This window comes from Oryctolagus cuniculus, chromosome 2, assembly GCF_964237555.1.
Source record: "Oryctolagus cuniculus chromosome 2, mOryCun1.1, whole genome shotgun sequence".
In the NCBI taxonomy this organism is placed as follows: domain Eukaryota; kingdom Metazoa; phylum Chordata; class Mammalia; order Lagomorpha; family Leporidae; genus Oryctolagus; species Oryctolagus cuniculus.
Window position 1 is genome coordinate 138801485 of NC_091433.1, and position 24813 is coordinate 138826297.

At 39.4% G+C, this 24813-nt stretch overlaps 1 protein-coding gene across 8 annotated transcripts in view; it reads left to right on the forward strand.

The window, feature by feature from the left end:
• Positions 1–24813, forward strand: part of VPS54 (VPS54 subunit of GARP complex) — a 127270-nt gene that overhangs the window by 18420 nt on the left and 84037 nt on the right. For 5 of the 8 annotated variants that reach the window (XR_011386619.1, XR_007916240.2, XM_008254347.4 and 2 more), the window contains exons 2-6: positions 7798–7953; positions 9141–9382; positions 16481–16559; positions 19886–19920; positions 23413–23544. Coding sequence is in view for 6 of the 8 variants with exons in the window: in XM_008254347.4 (XP_008252569.1) it covers positions 7818–7953; positions 9141–9382; positions 16481–16559; positions 19886–19920; positions 23413–23544 (624 nt within the window). In the remaining 2 variants the exon portion in view is untranslated. Of the gene's footprint in view, positions 1–5957; positions 6102–7797; positions 7954–9140; positions 9383–16480; positions 16560–19885; positions 19921–23412; positions 23545–24813 lie in introns of those variants that run through there. The other 3 variants (XM_051838093.1, XM_070069047.1, XM_051838099.2) reach the window with 3 other exon arrangements.

Sequence of the window (24813 nt, forward strand, 5' to 3'; positions counted from 1 at the left end):
CTATCCCAGCCCTAGGTATTATGGCCATTTGAGGAGTCAACCAGTGGATGAAAGATCTTTTTCTTTCTGTAGAACCCCCTCAGATTCTGTAATTCTGCCTTTCAAATAAATACATTTTTAAGAAAAAAAGAAATTAACCTGTATAAATATTTGAACAAGTGTTGATAGCAGGAACTTTAGTCAGTTACTTTGTCCATGTCAGATGGCTGCATTTTATGTAAGTCAGCAAGCACAGAGGGGTTAGTGGTCAGCTCATCTCTTTCTCTCTCTCTCTCTCTCTCTTTTTTTTTTTTTTTGCATAGGCAGAGTTAGACAGTGAGAGACAGAGAGAAAGGTCTTCCTTCCGTTGGTTCACCCTCCCCCCCCAAATGGCCGCTACAGCCAGCGCACTGTTCTGTTCTGAAGCCAGGAACCCGGTGCTTCCTCCTAGTCTCCCATGTGGGTGCAGGGCCCAAGCACTTGGGCCATCCTCCACTGCCTTCCCGGGCCACAGCAAAGAGATGGATTGGAAGAGGAGCAACTGGACAGAATCCGGCGCCCTGACCGGGACTAGAACCCCGGGATGCCGGCGCCACAAACAGAGGATTAGCCAAGTGAGCCATGGCGCCGGCCTAGATTCGTTTCTTTATTTTAAAGAATTACAGAGAGAGACAGAGAGAGAGAGAGAGAGAGAGAGAGAGATCTTAGATCTGTTGGTTTGCTCCCCAAATGGCTGCAGCAGCAGGGGTTGGGCCAGGCCGAAGCCAGGAGTCAGGAGCTTCTTCCCTATCTCCCACGTTGGTACAGGGGCCCACGTGTTTGGGCCATCTTCCTCTGCTTTCCCAGGCACACTAGCAGGGAGATGGATCTGAAGTGGAACAGCTGGGACTTGAACCGGCATCTGTATGGGATGCTGATGTCACAGGTGGCGGCCTTACCTGCTATGCCATGCCAGCCCCAGTTCTTCTAGTAGAGTTTACATGTATAACAATTCTTTTCATAGAATTTACATGTATTACAGTTCCTTGTAATAAAGTTTATGTGAGTGTTAACTAAAATAGCTCTCACAAAATGTCTAATTAAAAACTTTAGATGAAAGATGATAGTACTGGAAGCACAAGTAAACCACAAAGTGCAGAGGATCTCCTTCTCTTAGATCAAGCTTTTCAATAGCAGAACATAAAGTACTTTAAAGAGGTGTCTGGGACCAGGTTGTGGCACAGTAGGTTATGATGCTGCCTGTGGTGCTGGCATGAGATCGCATCCCATATGAGGGTTTGAGTCCCAGCTACTCCATTTCCCATCCACCTTCCTGCTGATGTGCCTGGGAAAGTAGCAGATGTTGGCCCAAGTGCTTGGACCCCTGCTACCCAAGTGGGAGACCCATATGGAGTTCTAAGCTTCTGGCTTCAGTGTGGTCCTGCCCTGAGTGTTTTGACCCTTTGTGGAGTGAAGCAGCAGATGGAAGATCTCTTTATTGTGCTCTCTGTCACTCTACTATTCAAACAGAATAACTCCTTAAAAAAATTCAGAAATGAAACTTCCCAAACTTACATTTCCAGACAGTGGCCTTAGAAACCGTAATCAGTGATGTAGAGATGTATTTTTTCCATTTGGTTCCACGTGTGTACTTGTGAGGTATGTTTTTTTTTCACAACTGCTTTAAAATAAGTTGAATTTAAAACCAAATAATGCTGCCATGAACATGAGCATACAAATATCCCCTTGGGATCCTACTTTCAATTCTTTTGGATATATATTAAGAAGAAAGGTTGTTGGTTTCTAATTTTAATTTCAATTTTCTAAGGAATTGCTGTAACTTTTTCCATAGAGGCTGTACCATTTTACATTCCTACCAATAGTGCAGAGGATTCCAATTTCTCCATACCCTGTCCAAAACTTGTTTGTTGGTTTGTTTTTTTCATAGTAGCCATCCTGAGCAGTGTGAGATTTGTAATCCTGTTTTTAATGGCAATATACTACACTGTTTGTGCTAAATACCTTCTTAAGCAGTTCCTTCTTAATAGGAATTGGTTGTTTCAGCTGTTTAACTCTTTAAATGTAGTGCTGGGATTGTTTTTATTCATATTTTAAAATGTATGTGTTTTTAAAAAAATATTTATTTATTTGAAAGAGTTAGAGGAGAGGCAGAGAGAGAGATCTTCCATCCGCTGGTTCACTCCCCAATTGGCTGCAATAGCTGGAGCTGTAATCCAAAGCCAGGAGCCAGGAGCTTCCTCTGGGTCTTCCCATGTGGGTGCGGGGGCCCAAGGACTTGGCCCATCTTCTACTGCTTTCCCAGACCATAGCAGATAGCTGGATTGGTCGGAAGTGAAGCAGCCAGGACTCGAACTGGAGCCCATATGGGTTGCTGGCACTGCAGACGGCGGCTTTACCTGCTACACCACAGTGCCAGCTCCTCAAATGTGTTTTTATGAGGATATTTTTATTTTTATTTAAAAACATTTTTATTTATTTATTTATTTGAGAGGTAGAGTTATATACAAAGAGAGGAGAGACTGAATGGAAAGTCTTCTGTCTGCTGGTTCACTCCCCAGTTGGCTGTAATGGCTGGAGCTGGGTTGGTCTGAAGCCAGGAGCTAGGAGTTGCTTCTGGGTACAGGGGCCCAAGTGCTGGGGCTATTTTCCAGTGCTTTCTCAGGCTGTAAGCAGAGACTTGGATGGGAAGAGGAGCAGCTGGGACAGGAATTGATGCCCATATGGGATGCCAGCACCTCAGGTGGAGGCTTAGCCTGTTGCTCCAGAGCACTGGCCCCAGTGGGTACTTTAAAAAGCTTGTGGAAAATAGAATTAAAATATAACTTTATTTTGATGCAAAAATTTGAATTCATGCATAGTTTTTTCATAATATGTGTTTTCAGAAACTTTTTTAGACCCCTTGTATGCAATGGCTTGAAATTTTTTTTGCACCAAAATAAATTTATTATCATTTGAGAGCCAGAGAGAAAGAGAGCACTGCCCTCCTCTGGTTCACTCGCTAAATGTCCTCTCCTGCTGAGGCTAGGCATTTGCTGAAACCAGGAGCCAGGAACCCAATTCAACTGTCCCAATTACTTGAGCTATCATGTGCTGCCTCCCAGCACATGATGTATTAACAGGACGCTGGGGTCAGAAATCTGATTCTCCAATATGGTATGTGGGTGTGTTTGTTTTCTTAGAATATATTAGGGACTTCAAAAAGTTCATGGAAAATGCACGTTTTTCTTCAAACTTTTTGAAGCCCCTCTATAATCTGGAAATTAGGCTTCTAATGACTATTGATGAGAGAAGAAGAGTTACATATGTAAAAGGATGATATAAATATTCCAAGGTAGGACACAGCTTAACAGGGAAGCCTGGATTGCATGATCAATTAGAGGAACAATTAGACTAGAATGTATGCCATTGAAATTATTTAAGGGTAATAGGAAATAAAGGTAAAAAATAAAATAGTTATTAGATTGTGAGAAGTATTGAGTTTGAGCTTATGAAGCTTGAGATGAGTATGACAGGATGAAAACTTTCTAGAAGATTGATCTGGAAGCAGTTTGCAGAATGGTTTAGACTGGAAGCAGAGAGATCAGTTAGGAGACCATAGTATGGTAGAAGCATGTTTGAAGGCAGACAGGTTTAGATTTTATAAAGATATAAAGAAAGGTATCAGCTTTTTTTTTTTTTTTTTTTTTTAAGATTTATTTATTTGAAAGGTAGAGTTAAAGAGAGGCAGAGGAAGAGAGAGAGATCTTCAATCTGCTGGTTCACTCCCCAAATGGTTGCAATGGCTGGAGCTGGGCCGATCTGAAGCCAGAGCCAGGAGTTTCTTCCAGGTCTCCCACTCAAATTCAGGGGCCCAAGCACTTGGGCCATCTTCTACTGCTTTCCCAGGCCATAGCAGAGATCTGGATCAGAAGTGGAGCAGCCAGGACTCGAACCAGCACCCATATGGGATGAGAAATGATTAATATATCTGTGTTTAACCACTCTGGTAAGATGTTTTCTGTAGATTAGAGTAGTAGTCTGGAAAGATTAAAAAATTAAGAAAAAAGGGACCTCAACAATTACCTTCCTGTAATAGGTGATCTCAAGGGGAATTCTGAATTGACTGTGAATGTTTTCATAATATCAGTGTTCTCTGTAAACCGTTGCTATTACTGTGTAGGAGTAGGGAAAAGTTTTTACACGGTATCTGGTTGATATCTGTGATAAGTGTTGTTCCTTCTCAGCTGTCTTTTCATTCATACTTCAAGGAATTCCAGTTTACATATAATTCTCCTACAACATCAAAATCTGGTTGAAATCTGATAGGCTCCTCCTCCATATTTGAAGTTGTACAATAATGCCATCTTGAGGTGGATTAAGAGTTAGAAATTGAATCTTTTTCCTTTTCTTATGTACTCATTTAATGTTTGAAAGGTTTGTAAAGTTCTTTCCCCCAGATTTTTATTATGACAAATTTAAAAGTTGGAACACTAATATACATTTCATTTAGATACTGTTTTTAAACATTTTTCATATTTGCTTTATCTGTATTTTTTGCTGAATAATTTGAAACTAAGTTGCAAATGATATACTTTATTCCCAAGTACTTCATTATTATTGTGCTAAGCGTAAGAACATTTCCCATAATCTCAATATCATTAATATACCTAAAATAATAATTCTAAAATATAATCTTAGCTCCTAATCCATATTCAAAATTTCCCATTTGTTCCAAAACTGTTAAAGACAGTTTTTTCTTTTTGAACCAGGATTCAGTGAAGGCTCAGATTTTTTTTTTTTCAAAGATTTTCTAATTTATTTATTTGACAGAGTTACAGACAGTGACAGGGAGAAACAGAGAGAGAGGTCTTCCATCTACTGGTTCACTCCCCAAATGGCTGCAACAGCCAGAGCTGGGCTGATCTGAAGCCAGGAGCCAGAAGCCTCCTCTGGGTCTCCCTCGCGGGTGCAGGGACCCAAGGATTTGGGCCATCTTCTGCTTTCCCAGACTATAGCAGAGAGCTGGACCAGAAGAGGAACAGCCAGGACTAGAGCCAGTGCCCATGTGGGATGCTGGCGCCGCAGGTGGAAGAGTAATCTGTGGTACAGCACCAGCCCCCACATAATGTTTTTAGTTGTTGCCTCTTCATTGATTTTTTTTTTTTTTTTTTTTTTTTTTACAGGCAGAGTTAGACAGTGAGAGAGAGACAGAGAAAGGTCTTCCTTTTTCCATTGGTTCACCCCCCAAGAGGCCGCTATGGGCAGCGCGCTGCGGCCAACGCACTGCACCGATCCGAAGCCAAGAGCCAGGTGCTTCCTTGTCTCCCATGCAGGTGCAGGGCCTAAGGACCTGGGCCATCCTCCACTGCACTCCCGGGCCACAGCAGAGAGCTGGACTGGAAGAGGAGCAACCGGGACAGAATCCGGTGCCCCAACTGGGACTAGAACCTGGGGTGCTGTTGCTGCAGGCAGAGGATTAGCCTAGTGAGCTGCAGCGCCGGCCCGCCTCTTCATTGATTTTAATCTAGAATAATTCTCCACCTTTATAAAAAGACCAAGTGTCCATTTTCTACAGTTTATTTGTAGAATGTCTCACATTCTTTTTTTTTTAATCTTTTATTTAATGAATATAAATTTCCAAAGTACGACTTATGGATTACAATGGCTTCCCCCCCATACCGTCCCTCCCACCCACAACCCTCCCCTTTCCCACTTCCTCTCCCCTTCCATTCACATCAAGATTCATTTTCGATTATCTTAATATACAGAAGATCAGCTTAGTATACATTAAGTAAAAATTTCAACAGTTTGCTCCCACACAGAAACATAAAGTGAAAAATAATAGATGATTTTTTTTTAAATGATGATGAAATCAGATCAGACCTATTGTCGTGTTTAATCCCAGTGAGAGTCAAGTTGGGAATTGATAATTTCTTTCTTTCTTTCTTTCTTTCTTTCTTTCTTTCTTTCTTTCTTTTTTTTTTTTTTTTTTTTTACAGAAGATCAGTTTAGTATACATTAAGTAAAGATTTCAACCGTTTGCACCCCCATAGAAACACAAAGTGAAATATACTGTTTGAGTACTCATTATAGCATTAAGCCTCAATGTACAGCGCATTAAGGACAGAGATCCTACATGAGGAGTAAGTGCACCGTGTAATGTCTCACATTCTTAATTTGTGTGATTATTTCCTCGTGTTGTAGATACGCCTTACTATCTAGTTCTCCCCTGTTTCTTGTATACTGGAAGATAGATCCTAGAGTGTGGGATCTTAATCTTGACTCTTGGGACCAAACTCCACAGGCTTTGTATTTTTTCAGTTGCATATTTCTTATTGTCCTTGTGAATGGTGTGTTTGGTTGTGTTTCCTTTGCACTGAAAATACAGAGAGATGTGAAAGAAAGTCTGAGAAATGTTAATTTTCAGCTTTCCAGGAAACTAGGGGGAAGGTAGAGTGGATGAACTATTTCTTACAGGCCTTAGTCTTGTGTCTCTGTTCCTTATTTGCTATTCATATTTTTTGATTAATTGGATTTCCTAACTTGCCTTTTTTAAAAAAAAATGTGTTAAACCACATAATCCTCTTTTCCTTCTAATTTTTAAAATTTATTTGAGAGGAGGAAAGAAGGAAGGTGAGGGGAGAGCAGGTGAGTGAATGAGCACAAATAAGTGCTTTCATTCATTGGCACACTCCTCAGAAGCTCGCAGTGCTGGAGGCTGATCAGGCCAGGGAGAAGACTGGAACTAGAACCCAATCCAGGTCTCCCATATGGATGGCAGGAAATGTAGTACCTGAGTCATTACCATTGCCTCTCAAGATCTGCATTTGCAGGAAACTGGGATCAGGAATTGGAGCTGAGTGTTTAACTGGGAACTCTAAAGTAGGTATCTGAAGTGGTGTTTTTACCCCCAGGTCAAATGCTCACCCCTAAACCACATAATCTTTATGGATTTTGCTATACGTATCTCTAGTATGAGAAAGATTAAGTGTTGCCTAAATATGAGATAGGATCTCTTTTCAACTCTATTATAGAGATGAGGAAAGGCACACAAAGGCTAAATAAATTTCCTCATGGTTTTGCTGCTAATTAATGAAGATGGGATATGAATGAATACAGGCAGGCAGACTTTAAAAATCTACCCGCCGAGGCCAGCATTGTGGTGCAGCCAATTAAACTGCCAGTTTGACTTTGGTATCCCATATCAGCTGGTTCTACTCCCAGCTGTTCTGCTTCCAATTCAGCTTTCCAGTAATGAGCCTGGGAGGACAGTGGATGATGGCCCAACTACTTGGGCCCCTGCCACCTATGTGGGAGACCTGGATGGAATTCCTGGCTCTTGGTTTTGTCCTGGCTGGGACAAACCTGAGTATTGCAGGCATTTGAGGAGTGAACCATCAGGTGGGAAATCTCTCTTCCTGTCTCTCTGTCACTCTGCCTTTTAAATGAATGAATGAATGAATGAATGAACCAACCTACCAACCTTAAACAAAACCCCATCCACTTGTGCATTTGCTGTAATGCATAATTAATGTATATTTGTGAATGGAATGTGTTCATTTTTCGTATACTGGGTACATATTGATATCTGTTGTCCTTTGGATTAAAGACTAAGTAAAGATGCTTCACTTTGGGGAGAATTCTTTTTCATATAAAATGACAACCTTTTTAGCAGACTAAATATTATGAACTATTAATAGCAGATATTCAAATTGCATACTTCAAGGGATTTTGAAAAAAGTCTGTTTTTGAAAGAATGTGACATGCATAAAACTTACAGATAGACTTTGGTTTGAATTAAGTGTCTTAAATTATTATTTGTTTCGTACTGTTTTTCAGTTGAGTGGTGATTTTATGCAATGGCTTCAAGCCACAGTTCTTCACCAGTGCCTCAAGGAAGCAGCAGTGATATTTTCTTTAAGAAAGAGGTAGATCCATCAAAACATATTCGACCTGTGCAGTCACTCCCCGATGTGTGTCCCAAGGAACCCACAGGTAATGCTTTTTTTTAAAAAAAAATTTTAACTATGATTTCTGTTATCTTTAAATGAGTAGTCAGGTTCAAAGACTTAAAAGAGTGAATTTTACATTGTTAAAGTTATAAATAATTTGGAAATAAGTTATTTGGGAAACTGGAATAAAATTCTTTTCATGTATATTTATTCTATAAACTGAAAAAGTAAAGTAAAAAATTTACTTTATAAACTGAAAAAGATACAGATTGAAAGCTTCTTAATTAAAATGTTGTAATTCAGTTCTCATTATTTGCTGACTCTATACTTAAAAATTCCCTTCTTTTCTAAAATTTTCTTATAACCCCAAAATCAATACTCATGGCACATTTGAGGTCATTTGCAGACACATATGGAACAGTGAAAAATTCCAGTTGTCTGACACACATGTTCCCAGCTGAGGTTTAACAAGGCAATGCACAGCTTTGTCTTGACCTGTCATACTGTAAATTAGTGATGTTTTTATTTTATTCCTGTTTTGCATTTTTGTTGGTGATTTTGCTATTTATAATGCTTCCAAATGTAGTGCTAAAATTATATGGTTAGTGTTCTAAACACAAGAAAGCAGTAATGTGACTTAAAAAAATACTGAAGCTTTGTTCAGGCATGTTATGGTGCTTTTAGCCATGACTTCGATGTTAATGAGTAAATTACATGTAATGAGTAAGGTGTCTTCAAACAGAAACACACACAAAATAAGGTTATGTCATGATTGGTTAATGAAAGTGTTGTGAGCAGAGGCTCACAAGAACTTAACCTTTACTTTGCTCTAGGAGCAATGGTTCACTATTCACTAATTGTTGTAACTTTATAAAACCAGAGTATTAGAGGATAGAAAATATATAATAGGTCATAGGAGGTAGCAGAGTTTTGATGTTGAAAAAAATGTTAAGAGGAATTGTGCATTTAAGGAAAAGAATTAATGAAAAGACTTTCTTTAACATTTATACAACTTGTAACTACAACCCCAAGATTTTACATATCCTTTATTTTTGCATGTTTTTCATATCCTGGGCAATTGATGCTTGAAGTGGAAGACTATTTAATCAGATTGATTTTTATTAACTTAGTTGGTGTGTGTAAAGTGGAATCTAAGCATTTTAATTTTTCTAGCATGTAGTTTTAAACATAGAATCAACTTTACAAAGTTCTCTCGTTTACTTTTTGCAGGTGATTCAAGTAGTTTATGTGTTGCCCCATCTCTAGTTGCAGATCAACATAGATGGACTATATATCATTCCAAAGTAAATCTCCCAGCAGCATTAAATGATCCTAGATTAGCAAAAAGAGAATCTGACTTCTTCACAAAAACATGGGGATTGGACTTTGTGGACACTGAAGTCATACCTTCATTCTACCTCCCACAGATCAGCAAGGAACATTTTACAATTTATCAACAGGAAATTTCTCAGGTAATATCTAATCTTGAAGTTACAGTCAGGTCAAAAGTAATAGGAAGATTTTTAGTTTGATTTATTACAGATTTTGGACCAAGAATCTTCGATGAACCTATAGTATTCTTTTTTGCTCATTCAGATTCTACTGTCTTGGTTTGTATTCAGTCCTTTGCTTAAATACATTTCTCTTACTATAGTGATTTTTCAGGATTACACATTGGTAACAGTGCTAAGATTCAACATGAAGCCTATACTATCTACCAAGGAGAAAATAGTTCTCTTAGGCTGTTAGAAAAGGATAATCTGTGAGGTTTAAAAAATTTGCAGATAAGAACTGTTTTTTGTTTGTTTGTTTTTTTGACAGGCAGAGTGGACAGTGAGAGAGAGAGACAGAGAGAAAGGTCTTCCTTTGCTGTTGGTTCACCCTCCAATGGCTGCCGTGGCTGGCGCGCTGCGACCGGCGCATCGCAACTGGCGCACTGCGCTGATCCGATGGCAGGAGCCAGGTACTTATCCTGGTCTCCCATGGGGTGCAGGGCCCAAGTACTTGGGCCATCCTCCACTGCACTCCCTGGCCACAGCAGAGAGCTGGCCTGGAGGAGGGCAACCGGGACAGAATCCGGTGCCCCGACCGGGACTAGACCCTGGTGTGCTGGCGCTGCAAGACGGAGGATTAGCTTAGTGAGCCGCGGCGCTGGCAAGAACTGTTTTTATGTCTGTCATTCACTATCTAGCTTTAACAGATAGCCTTAATATCTCCAGACATAATTGTAATATGTATAATATGTTGCTTTAAATTCAGACCGAGAGCAAGAACTGAGTGTAGCACTGAGTTGTAATGGCCCATGACTCATTTTCAGATTGTTAGTAAGTGGCTGTTATCAATATAATACTAGCCACTATTTTAATCTTCTTTAAACATTGTTAAAGTAGTATGGGGATATTTATATTGTTATAACTATTCTGTTTTGCTTTTTTAATTAATGAGTCTAATTTGAATTTAACAGATTTTATTTTACTTGATTCCTTTGTATTTTTATGATTTGGATATGGGCTGAATATGGCTATATTATTGATATTAATGCTATATAGTATCTGTCAAGTATTTTTATACAGCTATAAAAGAATACGTTGAATACAGAAAGGATCAAAACAGATATGAATTCCCTCCCTGACAAAGCTTATATTTCTAGCAGGAAATATAAGTCCTAAAACAACCACTAAAATAACAAAATATTATAGCTAATAAGCCAAAAGAAGAAATAAAATAGAATTAATAAATTAGGGGTATGCATTTGGCCTAGTGGTCAAACTACCACTTGGGATACCTGTGTCTTATTATTGGCGTTCTGGGTTCATGTCCTAGCTACACTCCCAATTCCAGCTTCCTGCTATAAGGCACCCTGGGAGACAGTACGTGATAGCTTAGGTGTTTGGGTCCCTGTTGACCATATGAAGACTTGGATTGTATTCCAGCTCCTGGGTTTGGCCGGCACAACCTCCACTGTTAGGAGCATTTGGGATGTGAGCCAGTGGATGGGAACTCTATCTCTGTTTCTGCCTCTGTATGTCTCTCAAAAAAAAAAAAAAAAAAAATTCTCCATCTGAAAACACACACACAAAAAGGAGCAAAAAGTAGATGAGAGGAAAAGAAAATGGTCAGCAGAATGATAGTATTAAGCCCTTTATCAGTAATTAAATTAGATGTAAATGTTTAATTGAATGTAAATGCCAATTAAAAGGCAGAGATCGTGAGCTCTAATGAGAAAACAAAACCCAACTATATGCTGTGTATAATAAACACACTTAAGGGGCCAGCATTGTGGCACAGTAGGTTAAGCCACAACCTGTAATTTATGAGAGTATTTCCTTAAATATTATGTACCCTAGGCTCCTTGTTTATTTTGGCTTACTGCCATCCTTGATGGAGTAACTGGAGCTCTCATACTACTATGGAAATTGAAAATGCTACAGTTTGTTTAAAGCAGTTTGGCAGTTCTTAAAAAGCTAAATATACCTCTGCTCTGTCCTATGAGGAGCTTAGAAATTATTAGTCCTATTCTCACAACAACAAAAAATCTGAACAAGTATAAACTCAACAAGAAACACTTGTGAAGGTTACAGCCTAGAAACTTGTACTCATTAAGACTGATATTTAACCTTTTTTAAAAAAAATATATTTGAAAGGCAGAGTTACAGAGAGAGAGGGAGAGATGGAAAGAAAATGAGATCTTTGCTGGTTCACTCCCCAGATGCCCACAACAACCAGGGCTGGGCCAGGCTAAAGTCAGGAACCTGGAACTCCATCCTGGTCTCCCAAGAGGGTGGCAAGGGCCCAAGAACTTGGGCCATCTTCTGCTTTCCCAGGTGCATTAACAGGGAGCTGGATAGGGAGTAGCCAGGACTTACATCGATGTCTGTATGGGATACTGGAATCACAGGCAGCGACTTAATGTGCTGTGCCACAGTGCTGGCCCCTGAAGCCTAACTTTAAGATCATAGAATGCTTCCCTTTCTCTTACATTACCTCATCAGTTGGAAGCCCAAATAATAATTGGAATACAGTTGCATATTTTGGATCTTATTTATGAAGTCTGTAGGGAAACCCAAAGGTAGCTGGAGAAATGAAAATAAGGATATCAGAGGAAATTTTAGCCTGTCACCTACAGCTACTGCATTCAATAAATACATCGTGATTCCTAACTTGTCAAACATAGAATGTCACACTGATGGCCTGTTTATTTTAGTACCTTTTATCTAGTACATCATATGATATTCAACAACAATAGCAGCAGAAAAACATTGCACACTAAAGACAAAAAATACAGGTTAAAGAGACAGAGCAAGCATCAAAACTAGACTGCAGTGTGACAGTGATGTTGAAATAATCAAACTGTGAACTTGAAAAAAATATGAGTAATATGCTGATGACTCTAGCAGAAAATATGTAAGCATAGATGGATAATACAAGCAGAGATGGAAATTCTTTTTTTTTTTTTTTTTTTTGACAGGCAGAGTTAATGTGAGAGAGACAGACAGAAAGGTCTTCATTGGTTCATTGGTTCACCCCCCAAATGGCTGCTACGGCCGGCACGCTGTGCTAATCTGAAGCCAGGAGCCTCGTGCTTCCTCCTGGTCTCCCATGCAGGTGCAGGGCCCAAGCAGAGAGCTGACTGGAAGAGGGGCAACTGGGAGAGAATCTGGTGCCTCAACCGGGACTAGAACCCAGGGTGCCGGCGCCGCAGGTGGAGCACTAGCCAAGTGAGCCGTGGCGCTGGCCAAGATCGAAATTCTTAAAAATCAAAAAGAAATGTTAGAAATCAAAGACACTGTAACAGAAATGAAGAATGCCTATGTTGGGTTCATCAGTAGACTTGAAGTGGCAAAGAACCTTTGAGCTTAAAGAAATGTTAGAAATTTATAAAATTTATGGTATACAGTGAAAACACTGCTTAGAGGGAAATTTATAGCATTGAATGCATATATTAGAAAAGAAGAAAGGTGTCAACTGAAGAATCTAAGCTTTTACCTTAGGAAATAAGAAAAATAAGATTGAAATAAATTCAAAGTAGAAGAAAAGCAATAAAAAGTTAGGACTTCAGCAAAATGGACAATAGTAAGTCATTAGAGAAAATTAACAAAACCAAAAGTTTTATCAATAAAATAGATAATTGTGTAGCAAGATTAACTATGATAAAAAGAAATAAACTGCTACTATTAGAAATAAAAGAAAGGCTATTGCTACTGATTCCATGAACACTAGTAGTATAATAAAAGAATATTGTGAATTATTCTGTGCCTGTGAATTTGATAACCTAACTGAAAGAACCGATTCTTTGAAAGATAAACTCTACCAAAATTTACTCAGTACTAGGTATTCTGAATAGACCTTTATTAAATACATTGAATGATAACTTCTCAAAATGGAAAGTACTAAGCCCAGATGGGTTCACTGAGGAATTACAGCAGCCATATAAATACAAAGTAGAAATTATAGCAATTTTTACTGTCTATTCCAGGAAAGAGAAACATGGGGAATACTTACTAATTCTTTGACATCAGCATTAATCTAATACTAAAATTAGACAAAAGTATTACAAGAAAATTATAGGCCACCGTCTTTAATGAACATGGATGTAAAATTCTTAACAAAATATTAGAAAATTGAACCCAACAAAGTATAAAAAGAATTATATACCATGACCAAGTGAGATTTATTCCAGAAGGGAAGGGCTGGTTCAGTATCCAAAAAGCAAGTTATGTATAATTAACCACATTAACAGGCTAAAAGCTGAAGAATCATGTGGTCATATAAATAAAGAAAACATTTGACAAGATCCAGTACCCCTTCATGATTAAGAAAACAAAAGCAAAACAACCTCTCAGCAAACTTCTTCAACTTGATAAGGAACATCTACAAAAACCCTGCAGCTAATGATGGGAAACTAGATGCTTCCCAGTAACATTGAGGAACTGGTAAAGATATCCCCTCTTACTATTCCTTTTCAACATTGTACTGTAATCTCTAATGCAAGAAGTGAAGAAAAGAAAAAGTATTCAGATTAGAAATGGAAGAAATAAAACTTCGCTCACAGCTGATATATTGTTTATGTAGAAAATTCCAAAGAATCAAAAATGAAACTTCTGAAAATAATAAACAAGGATGGCAAGGTTGCAGAATACATGGTTAGTAAACAAAAGTTAATTGCTTTCTTCTATAGAATCAATGATTACAGTGAATATCCTAGCAGTTTTTAAAAATATTTACTTAAAAGATTTTTTTATTAGAAAGAGTTACAGTGAGAGAAGGAGAGACAGGCAGACCTTTCATCCACTGGCTCACGCCCCAGGTGCCCACAACAGCCAGGGCTGAGCCAGACTCAAACCAGGAACCAGGAACTCCATCTCTGTCTCCTGTGTACATGGTTAGGACCCAAGCACTTGGGCCATCATCCACTGCCTTCCCAGGAGCAACAACAAGAAGCTAGATCAGAAGCGGATCAGAGGCCAGCACCGTGGCTCACTAGGCTAATCCTCCACCTGTGGCGCTGGCACCCCGGGTTCTAGTCCTGGTCGGGGCACCGGATTCTGTCCTGGTTGCTCCTCTTCCAGTCCAGCTCTCTGCTGTGGCCCAGGAAGGCAGTGGAGGATGGCCCAAGTGCTTGGGCCCTGCACCCACATGGGAGACCAGGAGGAAGCACCTGGCTCCTGGCTTCGGATTGGCACAGCGCCGGCCGTAGTGGCCACTTGGGGGGTGAACCAATGGAAAAAGGAAGACCTTTTTCTCTGTCTCTCTCTCTCTCTCTCTCTCTCTCTCTCTCTCTCACTGTCTAACTCCGCCAGTCAAAAAAAAAAAAAAAAACAAAACCAAAAACCAAAAACAAAAAACGGATCAGTCAGGACTGGAACTGGCATTCTAACACATGATGTGAGCATCCCTAGTGGTGGCACAACGTGCTATACCACAATCCCTAGCAGTTTGTTTTATGATGTTGAGAAATTTATTCTAAAGTTTAGAAACTGGAAGGAGAAAAGACCCAGAATAGCTAACAGTATTAAAGGATAGGTACGAAGTCAGAGGACTGATAGTACTTGACTTTCTTACTATATAGCTACAGTAATCAAGATGGTGTGATACCAGTGATGGAGTAAACATACATCAGTGGAATGGAACACAGAACCAAAAAAATAGACCCACACAAATATAGTCAACCAATTTCTAACCAAGAGACCAAAGCAGTTCAACAGGGAAAGGATAAACTTTTGAATATGTGAAATGACTAGACATACACATGGAAAAAAAATCCATAAAAATATAGACACATATTCCTTTCACAGAAATCAGTTCAAAATTGACCATAGATATAAAAGTAAAACTTTAAAATTTTTTGAAAATATCACAGTAGAAAATGTAGGTGACCTGGATTTGGTGATGACATTTTTAGACATGAAACCTAAAGCACAGTCTATGAAAAAACTGAAAAGTTGAGCTTCATTAAAATTAAGCTGTTTTACTCTGTGAAAGACACTATTAAGAGAATGAAAAGACAAGCTACAGGCTGACTGGGAGAAAAATATTTGCAAACCACAGCTGGTATAGTGTTAGTAACCAAAATACTCAAAAGACTGTTACACCTAAACAGTAAGTAAACAAACAGCCCAATTAAAAAATAGGCAAAGGACTCCAAAGTTCTGTAGTAATTGACAGAATTGCTGCTGGAATTCTGCACACTACTATTCAAGTGTCTTCTTGTAACTGTACTTCATTCTCTTATGTGTCCTTTCAGTAATATCTCTGCAAAGGCCGGCACCGAAGCTCACTAGGCTAATCCTCCACCTGCGGCGCCGGCACACCGGGTTCTAGTCCCGGTCGGGGCACCGGTTCTGTCCTGGTTGCTCCTCTTCCAGTCCAGCTCTCTGCTCTGGCCCAGGAAGGCAGTAGAGGATGGCCCAAGTGCTTGGGCCCTGCACCCACATGGGAGACCAGGAGAAGTACCTGGCTCCTGGCTTCGGATCGGTGCAGCGTGCTGGCTGCAACGTGCTGGCTATAGCGGCCACTTGAGGGGTGAACCAACGGAAAAGGAAGACCTTTCTCTCTGTCTCTCTGTCTCTCTCTCACTGTCTAACTCTGCCTGTCAAAAAAAATTAAGTAAATAAAAAAAAAAAATCTCTGCAAAGATAACTATGTCATCTAATCCTAAATCAGAGCAGGATTTTTTTTAACTTAGATAATGTCAATAACTAATTTCTATCTTTCTATGTTGCATATGTATGTTTTCAGATTTTCTTCCTTAAATTATTCTCATTGATTTCTGTTACATTAGTAAGGATTATCCGTTTGTTTTGTGATTCATTCCACATATGGTGATTGTATAATAATTATATAAGATGGGATGTGTATAAGTACATAAGTGTTTATAGATCTCACAGTGGAATATGGTTTAATAAGCACATTTGTTATTTGTATTTAAGTTCAAGAGGCTAGTGATTTGATGGTAAAATTGTAGCTCCAGTTTGGAATGTTCTCATATTCTGTTGTGAAACATTTTGATGCTTTGAATATTCAGATTTCTACATAGCACTGATCACATTATTTATTTATCTTTTTATTAGAGAGAGAAGATTCATGAGAGATGCAAGACTATTTGTCCTCCGAAAGATACCTTTGACAGGACTCTTTTACATACTCATGGTATGAATATTTGCTGTGTATCAAAATAAAGCATGACCTAAATATTGATGACCAGAATCTTAATTTTGAAACTATGTTGGCTGTCATATTTATAATATTCTTTATCCAATAAAATTTTTAAATTCACAATCATAATTATTTTTGGAAGCTTTTAAGAGAACCAGGGATCTCACATTAGTGTAATCCTTCACTTCAGCAAATAATTTAAAATCATGGTGCTTGGTACTTTGCAGTTGCTTAAAAAAATAGATGAGGAAAGGGGCCGGCTTACTTGGTTAATCCTCTGCCTGTGGCACAGGCATCCCATATAGGTTTTAGTCCCGGTTGCTTCTCTTCCAGTCCAGCTCTCTGCTGTGGCCCGGGAGGGCAATGGAAGATGGCCCAAATGCGCATCCACGTGGGAGATCAGGAGGAGGCAACTGGCTCCTGGCTTCGGATCAGCATAGTTCCAGCCGTAGCAGCCATTTGGGGGGTGAACCAATAGAAGGAAGACCTTTCTCTCTGTCTCTCTCTCTCGCTGCCTAACTCTATCTGTCAAATAAATTAAATTAAAAAAATAGATGAGGAAGAAACACACTCAGTTACCAAGAAGCTGATGGTCGCCTAACATTGAAGAAAGGAAACAAACTGGTAGTTGCAACACTTTGTTTTCAACAGTAAGTTCAGTGTAGCATTTCTTACTTGGCTTTAGGTTTCCTAGGTTTGTTTACCTATCTTTTAAACTGGTTAACACAAAACATGCTTTTGGGAAAAGGCATTCCAGGAAAATAGAATAATTTATAGAAAACCATGGAATCAAGAGAGAACATAGGGGGCATCACTAGAGTTTAATATATTGACTCTACTGTGAATAAAGCTATGAAGCTAGACCAATAGGCAGAGGTCAGATTATGAAGAGCTTTGTATCTCATACTCATACTCAGGAATCTAGCTTTTTCTTTTTTTCTTTCTTTTTTTTATTTTTTAAATTTATTTATTTGAGAGGAACCCGTGCTATGGCATAGTGGGTAAAGCCGCCTCCTGCAGCGCCGACATCCCCTATGGGTACCAGTTCTAATCCCAGCTGCTCTACTTCCGATCCAGCTCTCTGCTATGGCCTGGGAAAGCAGTGAAAGGTGACTCAAGTCCTTGGGCCCTGGCAGCCATGTGGGAGACCCAAAAGAAGCTCCTGGCTTTGGATTGGTACAGCTCCAGCTGTTGCGGCCAACTGGGGAGTGAACCAGCGGATGGAAGACCTCTTTGTCTCCCTCTGCCTCTCCTCTCTGTAACTCTGACTTTCAAGCAAATAAATAAATCTTTTAAAAAAATTATTCATTTGAGAGCCTGAGTTAGAGAGGAAGAGAGAGTGAAAGGTCTTCCATCTTCTGGTTCACTCTCCAAATGGCTGCATTGGTGGAACTGGGCTGATCTGAAGCTAGGAGCCAGTAACTTCTGGGTCTTCCACATGGGTGTAGGGGCTGAAGCACTTGGGCCATTTTCCACTGCTTTCCCAGGCCATTAGCAAGGAGCTGAATCAGAAGTGGAACAGCTGGGACTTGAATTGGTACCCATATAGGATGTTGGCACTGCAGGCGGAGGCTTAACCTACTACGCCACAGTGCCAGCCCTCATGGAATCTTGCTTTTTTGAAGGCAGTATAAAACTACAAAATATTTTTTTTTGACAGGCAGATTTAGACAGAGACAGAGAGAAAGGTCTTCCTTCTATTGGTTCACCCCCTCAAATGGCTGCTATGGCCAGCGCTGCGCCAATCTAAAGCAAGGAGCCAGGTGCTTCCTCCTGGTCTCCCATGCGGGTGCAGGGTCCAAGCACTTGGGCCATCCTCCACTGCCTTCCCGGGCCACAGCAGAGAGCTGGACTGGAAGAGGAGCAACCGGGACAGAATCTGGCACTGCGACCGGGACTAGAACCCGGGGTTGCCGGCGCCGCAGGCGGAGGATTAGCCAAGTGAGCCATGGTGCCGGCCTACAAAATAGTTTTTTAACCAAGTGTGATTAAATTTATGATTATATACTTCACTTTGAAAATAGTTGTGGATAATGAATTTTGGGATTTGTAAGACCAGAGGCAAAGATACGCTTGGAGGCTACTGCAGTAATACAAGTGAGAAATGATGTGTTCCTAGTAACAGTTATAGTGAAAATAGAGAGGAAGTTATGCTTTTGTGAGATACCTTAGAGATCAAGGCACAGGTTTTGATGGCCATTCAGTTGTTGGTAATGGAGCAGGATGATTCAAGTTTAAGGGTTTCTTGCTTGTGTAGCTGTCTGTGAGAGAGGTGATAAGGGAATAGGGATTTTGGAAGAGGTGAGAGGCTAGTTTAGTTGCAGATTACAATGAAGCACATGCCTGAATTGTAAGCCAGAGCTCAGGAGAGATCTAGGCTAAAGATGTAGATATGATAGAGAGAGTATGCTGGATAATAGCATGACAGTTGAATCCAAGGGCATGAATGGGATCACCTAGGGAGATGTGAATAGTAAGAAGAAAAAGACTGATAGGATTCTATGAAGATGTCATATTTAATTGGCCAAGAGAAGATGAAGTAAACTCTGAAGGATACTGAAAAAGTGGTCAGAGAAATGGTGAAGTTAACCTAGAGAGAATTTCACCTTAGAAATGAAAATCTAGTGCTGGCCCCAAAGTTTTCTTTTTGTTCTTATTCTGTGGTATGTTTGTTTGTTTGTTTGTTTTGGAATGGGATGAATTGAGTGTATTTATATGCAGATATAAAAGAAATAGTAGAAGAGGTTTAAGAAATGGAGAAAGGGTAATTGATGAGGCAAGTTCCCAGGAAAAGCAGGAAGGGTTGGAGTACAAGTACTTTGCAAAGTTCCTCTTCTGAGATTGGATTGGCAGATTGAACGTAAAGTAGATTCATTTGCAGGTAAGTTTGTAGGTGATAATCACACAAACTAAGAAAGAAATTCATATCATAAAAAAGTATAAGAATTATGGATGGGATGATGAATATCTTAAATAATAAAAACAATTTCTATTTCAGAATTTAATTTTTTAAGATTATATAGCATGCTAAATTTAATCTTAGTGTTAAGCTTTCTGTGTCCATTTTAAAAAAATACTTGAAATTTACTTAGCTGTTTTATTGCTGCCATATAATTGATTAAAATTATTTGAAATGTGTCTTGTTCAGTGTCTTGCCTACTGCTGGACATATAGTAAGTACTTGATAAATACTTGCTGAAGGAAGAAAATTAAGAAGTTATTTGGTTATGACCCAATATAACATTGAATTTGTCAACATATGTTTTAGGGAGGTAAAATAAAAACAAATTTAAATATTATACTTTCCCCTTTTTTCATAGATAAATCCAGGACAGATCTGGAGCAAGTACCTAAGGTAACAAAGCTTAAAAGTGAAAATGCTGTTTGTTTATTTATTCATTCATTCATTCATTTGAAGGCTTATTTATTTATTAGAAAGGCAGAGTTATAGAGAGAGTGAGAGAGTGACAGAGAGAGAGATCCTCCATCTGCTGGTTCACTCACCCAAATGGCCACAATGGCCATGGCTTTGTCAGGCTGAAGCCATAAGCTTGAAACTCTACCCGGATCTCCCATGTAGGTGACAGGGGCCCAAATACTTGAACCATCTTTGCTGCTTTCCCAAGTGTTTTGGTAGAGAGCTGGAGCAGCTGAGACACAAATCAGTGCCCATATGGGATTCCTGTGTCACAGGTGGTGGCTTAACCTGCTATGCCAGAACGCTGATCTCTAGAATACTGCTTTTTATTCTTTGTTCTTTATTTTACCTTGAAAGCTTCTATCTGGCTATCTGGCTGGTTTTTTTTTTGGACCGACAGAGTTAGAGAGAGCAAGGTGGCCACTACGGCCAGCACGCTGCACCCATCCGAAGCCAGGAGCCAGGTGCTTCCTCCTGGTCTCTCATGTGGGTGCAGGGCCCAAGCACTTGGGCCATCCTCCACTGCCTTCCCGGGCCACAGCAGAGAGCTGGACTGGAAGAGGAGCAAGTGGGACAGAATTCAGCTCCGCGACTGGGACTAGAACCTAGTGTGCTGGCGCCGCAGGTGGAGGATTAGCCAAGTGAGCCGCAGCGCTGGCCTCTGGCTGTTTTTTGACACATGGGCCACTTTGCCTCTTTTGGGCTTTGTTGTATCATTTTTTCTTGTCTCTCTCTCAAAGTGAAAAAAAAAAAAAAACAATTATATATATGGTGTTCTCTTTTGCATGATTAGTCTTTTCCTCATCATTGAAACCTGCAAATATGGTTAATTCTCCCCACCCTAGAAAAGAATTTAATTGATCTTAGTACCCTGATAAATTATATATGAAAAATTGTGTAGAGCTGTATAGTAAGTGTGGATTTTTTTTTGGGGGGGGGTCATGTAGGGCAAGAATATCAATTGCCTACCTCAGAGGACTGTGACAGTTGTTCTTTGGGATAAGAAAGAGATAGATCCAAGGCACACATAAAAGGAGAAACAGATTGTTTTTAAAGTTCTTTGTTTCCAACAAAATAAAACTCAAACTCTATTCTTTAAGATTCTTCAATATTTGCTTTCATCATAGTATACTTCTAATTTTTTCCTACTAATTTTATACTAGTGATAGATTAATAAGCTATAAATATAACCTGTGGACATATAATCTCCAGGGAGAGATATGTATATTAAGTAATTAATTTCTGTGAAGTATGAGATAAATAATAACTAATATTCATGTTATACTTTTGTTCAGAGGTGGGGATGGCTAATTGCTGTGTTGTGTGAGAATACTTCAAGTACTTCATGAAAAATGGACTGAAAAATAGGTTTATTTTGACAAACTTTTTAAAAAATCCATGCATAGTTTTCTCATAGTATGTATTTCTGTGCACTTTCTGAAGATGCTTCAGACATATGAGCCACATTTGCCCATTTTAATTTTTTATAAATTTATTTGATTTATTTGAAAGGCAGAGTTATATAGAGAGAAAGGGAGAGAGACAGAAAAGTCTTCCATCTGGTCATTTACTCCCCAAATGGCTGCAATGATCGGGGCTGGGCTAGGCTGAAGCCAGGAGCCAGGAGCTTCATCCAGGTCTCCCTTGTATGTGCAGAGGCCCAAGCACTTGGGCCATCTTCTGCTGCTTTCCTAGGTACATTAGCAAGGAGGTGGATAGGAAGTGGTGGAGCAGCCAGAACTCAAATCAGTACCCATATGGGATGCTGGCATCGTAAGCAGCAACTTTATCCACTATGCCACAATTTGGCCCCCATATTTGCCCTTTTAAATGAGTTTATAGCACAAAAGTCATGTAAGTCAGAAGCACGTACAAAGGTACTTAAGGATAAAAGGTTTTTTTTTAGCCGGCGCCGCGGCTCACTAGGCTAATCCTCCACCTAGCGGCGCCGGTACACCAGGTTCTAGTCCCGGTCGGGGCGCCAGATTCTTTCCCGGTTGCCATTCTTCCAGGCCAGCTCTCTGCTGTGGCCCGGGAGTGCAGTGGAGGATGGCCCAAGTGCTTGGGCCCTGCACCCCATGGGAGACCAGGAGAAGCACCTGGCTCCTGCCTTCAGATCAGCGCGGTGCGCCGGCCGCAGCGGCCATTGGAGGGTGAACCAACGGCGAAAGGAAGACCTTTCTCTCTCTCTCTCTCTCTCTCTCTCTCACTGTCCACTCTGCCTGTCAAAACACCTTTTTTTTTTTTTTTTTTGACTGAGTATTGGTAGACTGTATTGTGTAAATAACGAGAGTGGTAAGGCACAAAGAGATAAATAGGGTTCAGAAAAAGGGCTTTTGGATGCTTTTGTAAAGAGTTTGGTTTGTGAGTCGTGGGAATCCATGTAGAGTTTTACAAGGAACTTAATATACTTAACATTTTAGAAGTATATCTCTGGTATTATTGTGGGGAATAGACTAAGGAAAGATATTAGTAAATACTGTTCACTCTAATCCAGACATAATGAGCTGCTAAATTGACGAATCACTGTAGGGTTTAGAGGAGAGAGAGAATTCAAGGTTATGTTCAAGGACGTACAACTAACTGGTAGATCTTACTGCCTGCTGGTTGTGCTATGTGAAGGAAAAGGAGTAGTCTTTTATAAAATTGTGTTTGTGTTGGTTTTAAAATGTAACTTTTTAAAAAAGACTTATTTATTTGCAAGGCAGAGTTATAGACAGAGTGAGAGAAAGAGAGAGAGAGGTCTTCCATCTGCTGGTTCACTCTCCAGATGGCCACAATGGCCGGAGCTGTGCCAGGCTAAAGCTAAGAGCCAGGAGCTTCCTCCAGGACTCTCATGTGGGTATAGGGGACCAAGCACTTAGGCCATCTTCCACTGCTTTTCCAGGCCATTAGCAGAAAGCTGGATCAGAAGAGCAGCCAGGACTTGAACCGGCATTCATATGGGATGCTGGTACCATAGGCGAAGGCTTAACCTACTACGCCACAGCACTGGCCTCTAAAATGTAATGTTAATGTTTAATCTAAAAAACTAATTTTGTAAGAATCTTGAGCAGGAAAAAATAGAAATAAAGTTGGAGAAACTAGTAATTGGCACTATCAGTGGGAAATAATACGGAAATTTTCGTATATCTGTCTTTGGTATGTACCTTGTGGGACTGCGTTAGTGGGTTTGATCATGTAGCAATGGAATGCTCAGTACAGACAAAAAACATTTTTTATGTTTCATAAGCATTAAGCTTGGTGAAACCCATTACACATTTTATTTATACAAGTTTTTTGTGTAAATAATGCAGCCCATTATCAGTTGGCTTTTTCCGTTCATAATCAAGAGGCAAATTAATTTTTGTTTAATGGTTTTACAATGTTAGAAGGGATAATGGATTTAAAGGTGTTTATCTAATTGAGGGAAATGTGCTTTTTTAATAGATTTTTATGAAGCCAGATTTTGCCTTGGATGACTCCTTAACTTTTAATTCAGTTTTACCGTGGTCTCATTTTAATACTGCTGGTGGAAAAGGAAGTCGTGATGCAGCTTCCTCAAAGTTGCTTCAAGAAAAGGTAATTTCTTTTTGACTTTCTCTGTGTAGAAAATTTTACTCAAGTAGTACTATTTGCATGGGTTCAGATTTACTTATTTTCATAAATGCTACTTCTTTTAAATTCATTTTTGTCTCAACTGATAAATGAGTAGCACTTATGTTAAATGGAATATAAATTGTGCTGGTAAAAGTGGAAGAACTTATGGTTTGAGTGTTTCTTATTTGACACAGCAATTGAAAGACTATATTGGTATTACAGTGAATACAGTTTCATATCAATTAATTTTATAAGAATTATTTAAAATACATAAAATAAACCTGTCCTGTTGTGCTATTTCCTCAATATCACATTCTGTTGTAAGGATGATTATTTTAAAGCAAGATTTAAAACCATACTACTGCTACTGTATTTTTAGTTTTATAGAATGCATGTTTATTAGCCAGCCATTCTTTAAATTTTAGTTTTCTAGATTTCAGACTATATCTTGAAAGTCATTTAGAAATTTTATTTATTTTTAAAATATTTATTTATTTACTTGAAAGGCAGAGTTACATAGAGTCAGGGAAAGACAGAGCGAGAGTGCGCACATGATCTTCTGCCCACTGGTTCATTCCCCACATGGTTGTAATGGTTGAGGCTGGGCCAGACTGAAGCCAGGAGGTTCATTTGGGTCTCCCACATGAGTGGCAGGGCACCAAGTACTTGGTCCTTCTGCTGCTGTTTTCCCAGGCACATTAGCAGAGAGCTAGATTGGAAGTGGAGCAGCCAGGATTCTAACTGGCACTTGTATGGGATTGCCAGCATTGTAGGCAGTGGCTTAACCTGCTGTGCCACAATTCCTAGAATTTAGAACTTTAAGCATACTTACATATTAAGTATTTAAACAAAGTTAAATAATAAGAATCTTCTAAAATTTGGATGATAGTCAAGCCTTTTAATCTCTGTTCTTGCTTGGCATGTAGTTCAGAACTTTTGTACAACTGACTGGGATTCTTAAGTGAGAAGAAAGCATTATTTATTAATCTACTGACATTGCTTGGCAGTCTGAAAACTTGCCTCAGGGAAGACTACTCAGTAAATTAAGTCCAATCCTCCTTAGCAACTGAAGAAAAGACTTAGTGAGCTTGGGGAGGTGAGGGGGAGAATTGTTAGGAAAGAGTCATGAGAATTCCTTTACTCACCATTGAAAATGACAATGAGCTCATTTTTTTCCTTTGGCAACATTTTCACCTATAAAAAGCTTTTCCTTCAGGACAAATTCATAAATTTGGTGAAAAATAATGTGTT